The sequence below is a fragment of the Pelophylax lessonae genome (genome assembly GCF_965119305.1).
Source record: "Pelophylax lessonae genome assembly, chromosome: 5".
In the NCBI taxonomy this organism is placed as follows: domain Eukaryota; kingdom Metazoa; phylum Chordata; class Amphibia; order Anura; family Ranidae; genus Pelophylax; species Pelophylax lessonae.
Window position 1 is genome coordinate 160935193 of NC_138772.1, and position 12585 is coordinate 160947777.

The 12585-nt window shown below is 41.8% G+C and overlaps 1 protein-coding gene across 1 annotated transcript in view; it reads left to right on the forward strand.

The window, feature by feature from the left end:
• The window catches only part of TGFBR2 (transforming growth factor beta receptor 2), a gene marked incomplete at its 5' end in the record, with an annotated part of 245809 nt that overhangs the window by 187597 nt on the left and 45627 nt on the right, over window positions 1–12585 (forward strand). The window contains one exon of the mRNA XM_082258911.1: window positions 2546–2739. Coding sequence (XP_082115037.1) covers window positions 2546–2739 — 194 coding nt within the window. The remainder of the gene's footprint in view (window positions 1–2545; window positions 2740–12585) is intronic.

The window sequence follows — 12585 nt, forward strand, 5'->3', positions numbered from 1 at the left end:
GATAAACATTTAATTTGGGTACAGTGTTGCATGACCGCGCAATTGTCATTCCAAATGCGACAGCACTGAAAGCAAAGAATTGGCCTGGGCAAGCCAATTTGTATTGCGTTTTTCTACATTCCATATATTTTTACTTATAAAATGTAAACTTCTAATATAATGCCTTGAGTCAGTGTTTGTTAGCATTAGGACACAGTGGGGGGAAATTTACTAAAACTGGTGCACACAGAATCTGGTCTAGCTGTGCACAGTAACAAATCATCTTCTAGGTTTCAGGCCTCATGCACACTGGACCTTTATCAAAACCTCTGTAGAAAGCTGTAGCTGTAGAAGAAGTTTTTCAGCTTTTTTGCAGTAGCATTTTCAGTTTTTATTGTTTAACAAAGCTATGCTCCCACAAAAGCTTATGGCTCAAAAACGCTGATAAATGCCGAATAGCCATGTTTTTGGCATTTTTAAGCATTTTAAGGTTTTATCAGACTTACAGCTGAAAAACTCCTCTTAAATCCCACTAATTCTCGTTTTTTTTTTTTTTCAGCCAGAAAACGCCCCTGCCAAAAACTGCATATAATAGCCTATGTGTGCATGGACACATAGGATAACATGCTGGGGAGTTTACTGGCTGCAGGAAAAAACGCCTGACGCCCAAATCAGCAGCTGTAAAAATGTCCGGTGTGCATGAGGCCTTATTGTCAAGGCTTGATTGAACAAGCTGAAGTTAGAAGCTGATTGGTTACTATGTACAGCTGCATCAATTTCTGTGTCCATCAGTTTTAGTAAATCTCCTCCATGGTTTGGTTTGTGTTGCTTCAAAAACGCTGGCAAAACAGAGAAGTGGCTAGTCCTGCATTCGTTTTTCTATTTTTTTCTATATTTTCTCTAGATGACCTTGCTGATTAATATCCTAAGGTGACAAAATTCACCTTTCGTACTGTATTTATAAAGGAGCAGCATTGTCATCTTATTACAGGACGTATATTAGGATTACAGAACACCTCTCCTTCTGTAGCCCTAACACTTATCCTGGTAACATTGTTTGAGATAACACTATATAGTACACAGTACATGGGACAGCACTGGACTTCTGGCAAGATCAAAAAGCATTATTTCCACCTAACAGATTTAAAAAAAAAAAACACTTGTCATTTCTATATTTAGTGGAGAAATGTTATGTAGCAAGGTTTCCAAGCCTATGGCCTGATGTGGGTCTGCCATTAGTACCGGTAATCCCTCCAGCCCATGTGAGCTGCGGCCCTGAGTGTGATAACTGAATCAGCGACAACTCTGGCATCTTTCTTTGTGTTTTTTATTGGAATTAGGGGATGGGAGAAGGGAATGAGTGGGATACTCCTTGAGGCTAAAACTAATTACAATTGGGACATTTACTTCTGAAATGCCCATTGGCGCTTCCTTGAGGCCAGCCGGTGCCAGCCAACGCTCAAGAAGTGCTAAATCCTCGACTTCTAGTACAAAATATTCAAGACTGAGAACTGTAGAACTCCTTACACTGATGCACTGTAAAAGTCACTGAATACTGTTCCCCCGTCTGGCACAGCTTGAGGTAGTATTATAGTGGAACTCTGTATAGCTATCACTGTAACTGACACCCTCTGTACAATTCAGGGCCCAAACTGCAGGTGCCCCCTTTAACCTCAAACTCTTCAGGGTCCACTGATTATGTACCTCCTCAGTAGCTTCAGGGTCCTCAACCTAGGTACCCGCTTTGCAGCTAGCTGACACTGGATCCCAGAACCTCTTCCGGAGTGGTCCCCTCTAACTTCAGGCAGACCCCCAGGGGCAATCCTCGGTACTCACGACCTGTGTATGCTTTCCTGGGACTGGACCCCTCTCTCTCTCTCCGCAGGCTCTCGGCACACCGGATACCCTCAGCTCAACTCAGCACTCTCTGGACACTCAGGCGATACCCTGAGACATCCGCCTTCCTCAGACAGGAGGAGAGACAGCCGCACTCTCTCTCTTGGGACTCTGCTCCCGCCAAAGACACCTTGCCACGCACTTCCCCCCAACTTATACCCACTCCAAGAATCCTTTGCAGCATAATCTGCCTTCTGAGGTAGTTACAAGCTGGGATGTGTCCCCTGATTGGGCTTCCCACACTACCCTATGAGAAGCCTCTCACTGGAGCCATTGGGGATACTTCTCCCCTCAGCTGGCACATCTGGAAGCCCTGACACCCTATCCAACAGATCATAGCCCTGCTGTTAGGCAGACATGGCTCACTATACATTTGCCTAGCACCTACCTGTAGGGTGCTACAGTTCGAAAGTTCATCAGCTGTATTATCATATTCTGTGCCTGTACTGAGGAGATCTCCTTTCAGGATTTCACAGGGAGAGGAAGAGAGGGGAAAATTTGCCTCTGAGTAGGTAGGCAACAATAGAAATCCAACAGTGGCCACTTAAAGCTGGCACTTCGGTTTTTCATAGATTTATAAAAAAAAAAAAAAAATGTTAAGACTATATTAAAGTAAATTTTTTTGTTTGTTTAATTAACATATTGTAAAGTTGCATTTTTTTCCTTCAAGGAGACAAAATGACACTCACACAACTGAGGAGACACTGTGCCATGACCCCAGAATTCCTCTTTATGGTCACATACTTGATGAGAACACTGAGCCATTTTGTACAATGAAAGAAAAAAAGATGGCTGGTGGGACAATGTTTATGTGCTCTTGCTCTGAAGAAGAGTGCAATCTAAAGTTTACAATACAAGGTTTAGGTATGTATTGCTTACTTTTTTATGGAATTTCATTTACTTTATCAGGCCTCATACACTTTTTTATGTATATTTGCTCAGTGTTTATAGTGTATTTCCACATTTGCAGTCAGATTTGAGAAAACCCAACTAAATATTTGTTGTGAGTTCCCATTCATACAATCTAAAAATAATGAAAAAAAAAAAAACAAATTGTTTTACCTTTCTGTTTGTTTGGTGTTAGCTTCTGTGAATAGAGCAGGCTACTCTGTACAATTTAAAATGAGAGAAAACCCTTTGTTTGGACAGATATTGTTCAAATCTAGAACTGTGTGCTCTTTTCTTACTTAGCTTACTTTTGTTTGTATTGTTTATGGTGGGACTGGGGAGTTAACTCCTAAGTTTAGTTACATTTTTGAACCCAGTACAAGAATGGGATCTGTTCCCCAATCTCCTCTCAAGAAGTGTGAGAAGGAAGTGCTCAGCTCTGAGTACTTCTGATTATGAGCTGTCAGAATCCAATACAATTTACCTCTGGTGTAAAATTAAAGAGAACAAGTTACCTGCCCTCTTGTGATATCAGTACAGTTAAATGTAAAATTTGGAAATGTTCTTGTTTATCTGCCAAAGTATTTGGAAATCTGTACAGCAGTCATTTGATCCAAGTCTTTTAATCCAAGACAGCTATTCTGACTCCAACTGTTGCAATAGTGACTTCCTTCCTGAGACCTCTATATTTGGCCTGAATGTAGCAGACAAAATCAGTGCAGACAATCTTCATTGGCTGAACTCTCCGAACACTTGTCATCCTCAAATATCTTTGTTGCATGCGGGAGAAACTCTTGTTTCTGGCCTCAATGTTCATCTTGCATGAAGAACAAAACAGGAACTCACGTCTCACAATGGAGAAGGGAAGTTAGATCATACAAAAGGGAAACATTACAGAAAAAAATTAGTGCAGTTAATACAATGACCACATGGTAGCAGCATAACCATAAACAATTACCAGTGAAACAATAAAAGAAATAAACATAGATTCAACTGAATTGCCCATTTAACTGGGGACAGCACAGCAGCACAGCTAGATCCTTTACTTTACTAGCAGCTACATTATAATTTAGTCAAGATCATATCTCCAGCCTGCCAACAGAGCAAGGAAGGAGCAGTAGCACTGTCACTCTCCTTCTCTCAGCATCTTCAATGGCAGCGTATTTACAAAGCAGCAGAGCATAAATGTCTGCTGGTGCTGGTGCTGGTGCTGGTGCTCCCTCTTCCAGTATGAATGCTTCTGTATGGAGGATTGCAGGTGGCTGATATCAAAGATACAGTATTTCACAAAAGTGAGTACACCCCTCACATTTTTGTAAATATTTTATTATATCTTTTCATGTGACAACACTGAAGAAATTACATTTTGCTACAATGTAAAGTAGTGAGTGAACAGCTTGTATAACAGTGTAAATTTGCTGTCCCCTCAAAATAACTCAACACACAGCCATTAATGTCTAAACCGGTGGAAACAAAAGTGAGCATACCCCTAAGTAAAAATATCCAAATTGGGCCCAATTAGCCATTTTCCCACCCTAGTGTCATGTGACTCGTTAGTGTTATAAGGTCTCAGGTGTGAATGGGGAGCAGGTGTGATAGATTTGGTGTTATTACTCTCACTCTCTCATACTGGTCACTGGAAGTTCAACATGGCACCTCATGTCAAAGAACTCTCTGAGGATCTGGAAAAAAAATTGTTGCTCTACATAAAGATGGCCTAGGCTATAAGAAGATTTCCAAGACCCTGAAACTGAACTGCAGCACGGTGGCCAAGACCATACAGCGGTTTAACAGGGCAAGTTCCACTCGCCATGGTCGACCAAAGAAGTTGAGTGCACGTGCTTAGCGTCATATCCAGAGGTTGTCTTAGATATAGATGAATAGATGTATGAGTGTTGCCAGCATTGCTGCAGAGGTTGAAGGGGTCAGCCTGTCAGTGCTCAGATCATATGCCGCACACTGCATCAAATTGGTCTGCATGGCTGTTGTCCCAGAAGGAAGCTTCTTTTAAAGATGATGCACAAGAAAGCCAGCAAACAGTTTGCTGAAGACAAGCAGACTAAGGACATGGATTACTGGAACCATGTCCTGTGGTCTAAAGAGACCAAGATAAACCTGTTTTGTTCAGATGGTGTCAAGCATGTGTGGCGGTAAACAGGTGAGGAGTACAAAGACAAGTGTGTCTTGCCTACAGTCAAGCATGGTGGTGGGAGTGTCATGGTCTGGGGCTGCATGAGTGCTGCCAGCACTGGGGAGCTAGAGTTAATTGAGGGAACCATGAATGCCAACATGTACTGTGACATTCTGAAGCAGAGCATGGTCCCCTCCCTTCGGAGACTGGGCTGCCAGGCAGTATTCCAACATGATAACGACCCCAAACACACGTCCAAGACGACCACTGCCTTGCTAAAGAAGCTGAGGGTAAAGGTGATGGACTGGCCAAGCATGTCTCCAGACCTAAACACTATTGAGCATCTGTGGGGCATCCTCAAATGGAAGGTGGAGGAGCGCAAGGTCTCTAACATCCACCAGCTCTGTGATGTCATCATGGAGGAGTGGAAGAGGACTCCAGTGGCAACCTGTGAAGCTCTGGTGAACTCCATGCCCAAGAGGGTTAAGGCAGTGCTGGAAAATAATGGTGGCCACACAAAATATTGACACTTTGGAACCAATTTAGACATTTTTACTTAGGGGTGTACTCACTTTTGCTGCCAGCGGTTTAGACATTAATGGCTGTGTTGAGTTATCTTGAGTGGACAGCAAATTTACACTGTTAGACTCCATTCACACTACCGCGACTTGTCAGGCAACTGGATAGCCTGACAAGTCGCGGTCCATTGTGTGCTACGGGAACCGTTCTAATAGGAGCGACTCAAGTCGCTCCGACTTAGAAAAAGGCTCCTGTACTACTTCGGGACGACATTGGAGCGACTTGCATAGACATTCATTATATGAAGTCCTTGCAAGTCTCGCTGAAGTCACGGTGCACGCGACTTCACAGGTCGCCCCCGAAGTCGTGCCGCGTTAGTGTGAACCGGCATTTATACAAGCTGTACACTCACTACTTTACAATGTAGCAAAGTGTCATTTTTCAGTGTTGTCACATGAAAAGATGTAATAAAATATTTACAAAAATGTGAGGAGTGTGCTCACTCTTGTGAGATACTGTACATTTGGGCACTTACTCTGGTTGCATTTATAAGTACATGACATGAATTATTTTAATTATACATAACTGCTTTAATTGTTGTGGTTTTTACTATATCTCAATAGTTTAATTTTAATGAATGCAGCTAACATAAAATAAATCATGCATATACTGTATTGGTAAACACAATAAAAACAGTAGAAGTGTTAAACTAATTAAACACTTACCAATCTTTCTTTCATCTTCTTGGAAAAGAAAATCACATATGAAAATATATGTGTGTGTGAGCTCTTTAAAAAATACAGCTTGTTCTTCTTTCTTCAGAGTCCACTTTGTTTCACTCCCTCTCTAGCCAAACCAGCAGGTTGTTTCTCTGTTACTGCAATTTGTGGCCAGTGAAAAGGTGACTTCCATCAGGTAAACTGGCAGCTTCCTATTGGTGACTATGTTGCTTAGGAGGTGTCACCAGTGGTTAAATCCCCATATGATTTGGGCCCCAGGTTGAGGCCAGCACTGACTATCTGAAATTTAAATTTTTGAGGAGGCCTGATCTGTCTAAAATTGTCCATAATCTAGTGGAATTTTGCTTGAAACTTTTCGTTTTAAAAATGTTTGTTTGATTTTCAAATTGAGGTCAAATCAACGTTTGTTTTCGACTACAGTGGCAAAAAATTCAAAGAAAGAGGATGGAAATTTTTTCTTGAATGACTGATTTCAAAATCGAATGTTAAAATCAAACAAAATGTTAAAGTACTTTTGAAAAACATTAGTCCAGTAATTGAATATTCATACAAATGTTTATTTAAAAATCAAGTGTATGGCTAGCTTAATAAATAGTACTTGTAAGCAGGTCTGGTCTCCTTTAGAATTCTCCGCCCTAGTTAACACTGTACACTATTAAGAGTATGTCAAAGCAAAATCTAAAGAATAAAATAACATTTAGTACATCATGGTAATGAATGCACATTTCCTTGTTTTATTCCTTCAAACATGTTGAAAGTACAGACCACTAACTTTTGACGTGCCAAAAATATAGTATGCTCCTACTTTCCTCTTTGACATGACAGCATAGCTCTAAATACCTAACATATGGTGTCAGCCCTGCAACCTCAGTTCTGATAAATTACAAAGAACACAAACCTTTTCTCATTTTCCCCCTCCCACCACAGCAAATGGCTTGTAGTTCTCAATAAACTGTAAGGGCACTGATGAGCACCCTCATATTCCATTTACCCTTCCTCCAGATTTCAAACAGAATGCCCATACAGAGGTAAGGGCAAGAAAGCTTGAATAAAGCCCGGTACACACGGGCCGAATGTCGGGAGACATCGAGGGGTTAAAAAAAAACAGCCAGCATTCAGCCCTTGTGTATGTCGGCTTCAGCCGGCTTCTGTCTGTAAAACCAGCAGCAGATTGACTCCTGATCAGTGCTCTCAGCCAATGGCAGAGAGCGCTGATAGGTGTGTTCTGATGGGAGGGCCATCCCCCTGTCAGAATACAACAGCTCAGCGGGGGAGATCGCTGTACTTACTTCGCATAGTGAGTACCGCAGCTCCGACCAGAGCTGACAGTTTTAAACTCATAGTGTGTACCAGGCTTTCGTGTATGCAGGGGGAAAATAAATGCAGATTTTTTTTTTCTCTGAACTTATCCTATTAAATGTAATTAATATTTACATTTCCTGCACCATATTGAATTCTATAGTTAGTAATAGATAATCACATTCAACTAAAACTTGTAAATGGGACTAAGTGCAACTAGCTATGACATGACCTAGATAAATGAGAACCTTCACAGACATTGAAATCTATAATTATAGAAATTATAGAGACAACTGATTGCTGGAATCCTGAAAGAATAGGGAGGAAAATATCTACAGAACTGTTTGTTTGACTGGTATAAGGTGTGATTGACAGGCCTCCTGCAACTCTCTATAGTTGGTTGAATAGGTAGGAATAGGGAGATATGTGTGCATGGCTCCTGCCTAAAAGGATACTTTCATTTTTGTAAAAAAAATAAAATACTAATAATAATAAATGCAGATTTTTGCAGGTAAGAAAAAGTATACATTTATTTATTTTTTTCTTAGGTGCCTGCAAAGCATTTTTGTTTTCCTACTTGTAATAGAAACATAAAAGAGAAGAGAGTGGGTGGTCTTCGGTGTTCTTCGACTCAAGACCTTACTCTTGCTTGGGAAAATGTGTAACTAGTAAAATCGGAAAATGAGTTGTTATAGATATAATTCTTGCAATGACCATGCCTTCAGTACTCAGCAAATTCTTTTTATGCATAGTACACTACAGGGCAGGCAATTTCACTGTAGATCAGTCCTTTCTAAAATAGAGCAGATTTTGCTCTAGAAATAATAGATTTATGATTAACTCAGCTGGAGATTCTGTCTGCTGATACATTTTTTGTGTTATCATATGTAAATCAGCTATATAGAAAACTTACATGCCATCATTGTGGACATTTCAATAGCTAAAATAGAAAGGGAATAGAAATGTAATGTTTTCATTACATTGCATGTATCTGTTAAGGTATAAATATGTAATTTATATATTTTATCCCTGTTACATTCAACCTATTCAAAGCTATCCTAATATATTGAAACTAAAAGTGTACCAACAGAGTAGTAGTCAAAACATTTTATTAAGGGTCCTTTCACACGGACTCCATTTTGCTCAGCAGGGATCGACCCGCCGATCCCCACTGAGCAGGCGTGTGACAGCTTGTCTCCACTCTGTTTGCAGAGACAGACCTCTCAGATCCCTGCTCTCCTTTATGGGAGATCGGATAATAACGGACCACCTGATCTGAACCTCCAGACGGATAGAAAATAGGATTTCAATCCATCTGGATTTCATGAACAGGATCAGATCGGATAGCGGCGGGTCTCAATGGAGATGTCACCACTGACATCCGCCTCTCCATTGGGATGAATGGAGCATCCGATCAGGTCCGCCTAAAAAAAAAAACTGACAGGCAGATCTGATTGGAAAGTCTGTGTGAAAGGGGCCTAACATAGACACTGACATGTAAAAGAACAAAAAAAAAACTCATAGGGAATGTTCTGCCCTCACTATGTGTTTGAAGTACAAGGCTTTTTCAGACAGCTAAAAGCTTCCCAATAAAGGCTCAGAAGGAAGGGCTAACAGTTGTAATTAGTGTTGAGCGAACACGGACTGTATTATTCGTGTTCGTACCGAATAATTGGATTTTTTGTACCCGAACACGGACACGGACACTTTACTGTATGTTCGGGTAAAAATCCGTGTTCGGTCGTTTTATTTCCGGGTTTTGCATGCTTTGGCGCTCTTTTCATGGCGGGCTTTCAACAGCCAATCAACAATCGTTTAACTGGTGTGCCTTAAGCCATCCCAGCCATGCCTGCAAATGTCTCAGTAGCTGTGATTGGCCGTCTGAAGCATGTGACCAAGTCTTTATAAGTTCGAGGCAGCCGCAGCGGCGTCATTATGCTGCTTAGATTCAGGGACAGAGCACACATCAACGTGCTGGCTGCTGATTAGGGAAAGATAGGCAGGAAAAAAACATTTGTGTCCGGATAGAATTGAGGGACAGGTCGGAGTGTTTAGGCAGGGCGAGTTGTAGGCATTTTAGGGATAGAGTCTGCTGAATTATATAGGGTCAGTGTCTTCTACAAACTACAATCGATATTGCTGTGTGGGGGGTGGGGTCTGCACTCAATCCTGATCTACGATCTCTTCTCAATCCTGTTAGGGACAGAGTCTGCTGAATTTTAGGGAAACTGTGTTCTACAAACTACAATCGATATTGCTGTGTGGTGTGGGATTGGAGATAGGCAGGTGTCAGTGATCCACATCCATTTTTCTGTGTGTGAGCTGCAGTGAACACAATCTTTTTGGGCTGCAGTGAACACAATCTTTTTGGGCTGCAGTGAACACAATCTTTTTGGGCTGCAGTGAACACAATCTTTTTGGGCTGCAGTGAACACAATCTTTTTGGGGTGCAGTGAACAAAATCTTTTTGGGGTGCAGTGAACACAATCCTTTTTGGTGTGCAGTGAACACAATCTTTGTGGGGTGCAGTGAACAAAATCCTTTGTGGGGTGCAGTGAACACAATCTTTTTGGGGTGCAGTGAACAAAATCCTTTTTGGGGTGCAGTGAACAACATCCTTTTTGGGGTGCAGTGAACACAATCTTTTTGGGGTGCAGTGAACAAAATCCTTTGTGGGGTGCAGTGAACACAATCTTTTTGGGGTGCAGTGAACACAATCTTTTTGGGGTGGAGTGAACAACATCCTTTTTGGGGTGCAGTGAACAAAATCCTTTTTGGGGTGCAGTGAACAAAATCATTTTTGGGGTGCAGTGAACACAATCTTTGTGGGGTGCAGTGAACACAATCTTTTTGGGGTGGAGTGAACAACATCCTTTTTGGGGTGCAGTGAACAACATCCTTTTTGGGGTGCAGTGAACACAATCTTTTTGGGGTGCAGTGAACACAATCTTTGTGGGGTACAGTGAACAGAATCTTTGTGGGGTGCAGTGAACACAATCTTTGGGGGGTACAGTGAACACAATCTTTGTGAGGTGCAGTGAACACAATCTTTTTGGGCTGCAGTGAACACAATCTTTTTGGGCTGCAGTGAACACAATCTTTTTGGGCTGCAGTGAACACAATCTTTTTGGGGTGCAGTGAACAAAATCTTTTTGGGGTGCAGTGAACACAATCCTTTTTGGTGTGCAGTGAACACAATCTTTGTGGGGTGCAGTGAACAAAATCCTTTGTGGGGTGCAGTGAACACAATCTTTTTGGGGTGCAGTGAACAAAATCCTTTTTGGGGTGCAGTGAACAACATCCTTTTTGGGGTGCAGTGAACACAATCTTTTTGGGGTGCAGTGAACAAAATCCTTTGTGGGGTGCAGTGAACACAATCTTTTTGGGGTGCAGTGAACACAATCTTTTTGGGGTGGAGTGAACAACATCCTTTTTGGGGTGCAGTGAACAAAATCCTTTTTGGGGTGCAGTGAACAAAATCATTTTTGGGGTGCAGTGAACACAATCTTTTTGGGGTGCAGTGAACACAATCTTTGTGGGGTGCAGTGAACACAATCTTTTTGGGGTGGAGTGAACAACATCCTTTTTGGGGTGCAGTGAACAACATCCTTTTTGGGGTGCAGTGAACACAATCTTTTTGGGGTGCAGTGAACACAATCTTTGTGGGGTACAGTGAACAGAATCTTTGTGGGGTGCAGTGAACACAATCTTTGGGGGGTACAGTGAACACAATCTTTGTGAGGTGCAGTGAACACAATCTTTGTGGGGTGCAGTGAACACAATCATTGTGGGGTGCAGTGAACTCAATCTTTGTGGGGTACAGTGAACACAATCTCATACTGAAGGTTTGAGGGTGCTGCCTGTTCCATACTCCCCCTACTCCTCATCTAGCCTTTTAGGGGTACAAACAATAGTAATTGGGGCCTAGTGTGGTTGTGTACGTGTGATATACATACACTTTTTTGGGATCATATTTTCTATTCCGCTATTTAATCAAAAACCTTTGGGGATCAGTTAAATTGGGGGATAGTCTGTGTTGGTACGTGTGAGAGAGATCCACCTTTCCAAGTTGTTGGGGTTCATCTCATACTTCTGAAGGTTTGAGGGTGCTGCCTGTTCCATACTCCCCCTACTCCTAGCCTTTTAGGGGTACAAACAATAGTAATTGGGGCCTAGTGTGGTTGTGTACGTGTGATATACATACACTTTTTTTGGATCATATTTTCTATTCCGCTATTTAATCAAAAACCTTTGGGGATCAGTTAAATTGGGGGATAGTCTGTGTTGGTACGTGTGAGAGAGATCCACCTTTCCAAGTTGTTGGGGTTCATCTCATACTTCTGAAGGTTTGAGGGTGCTGCCTGTTCCATACTCCCCCTACTCCTAGCCTTTTAGGGGTACAAACAATAGTAATTGGGGCCTAGTGTGGTTGTGTACGTGTGATATACATACACTTTTTTGGGATCATATTTTCTATTCCGCTATTTAATCAAAAACCTTTGGGGATCAGTTAAATTGGGGGATAGTCTGTGTTGGTACGTGTGAGAGAGATCCACCTTTCCAAGTTGTTGGGGTTCATCTCATACTTCTGAAGGTTTGAGGGTGCTGCCTGTTCCATACTCCCCCTACTCCTCATCTAGCCTTTTAGGGGTACAAACAATAGTAATTGGGGCCCAGTGTGGTTGTGTACGTGTGATATACATACACTTTTTTGGGATCATATTTTCTATTCCGCTATTTAATCAAAAACCTTTGGGGATCAGTTAAATTGGGGGATAGTCTGTGTCGGTACGTGTGAGAGAGATCCACCTTTCCAAGTTGTTGGGGTTCATCTCATACTTCTGAAGGTTTGAGGGTGCTGCCTGTTCCATACCCCCCCTACTCCTCATCTAGCCTTTTAGGGGTACAAACAATAGTAATTGGGGCCTAGTGTGGTTGTGTACGTGTGATATACATACACTTTTTTGGGATCATATTTTCTATTCCGCTATTTAATCAAAAACCTTTGGGGATCAGTTAAATTGGGGGATAGTCTGTGTTGGTACGTGTGAGAGAGATCCACCTTTCCAAGTTGTTGAGGTTCATCTCATACTTCTGAAGGTTTGAGGGTGCTGCCTGTTCCATACTCCCCCT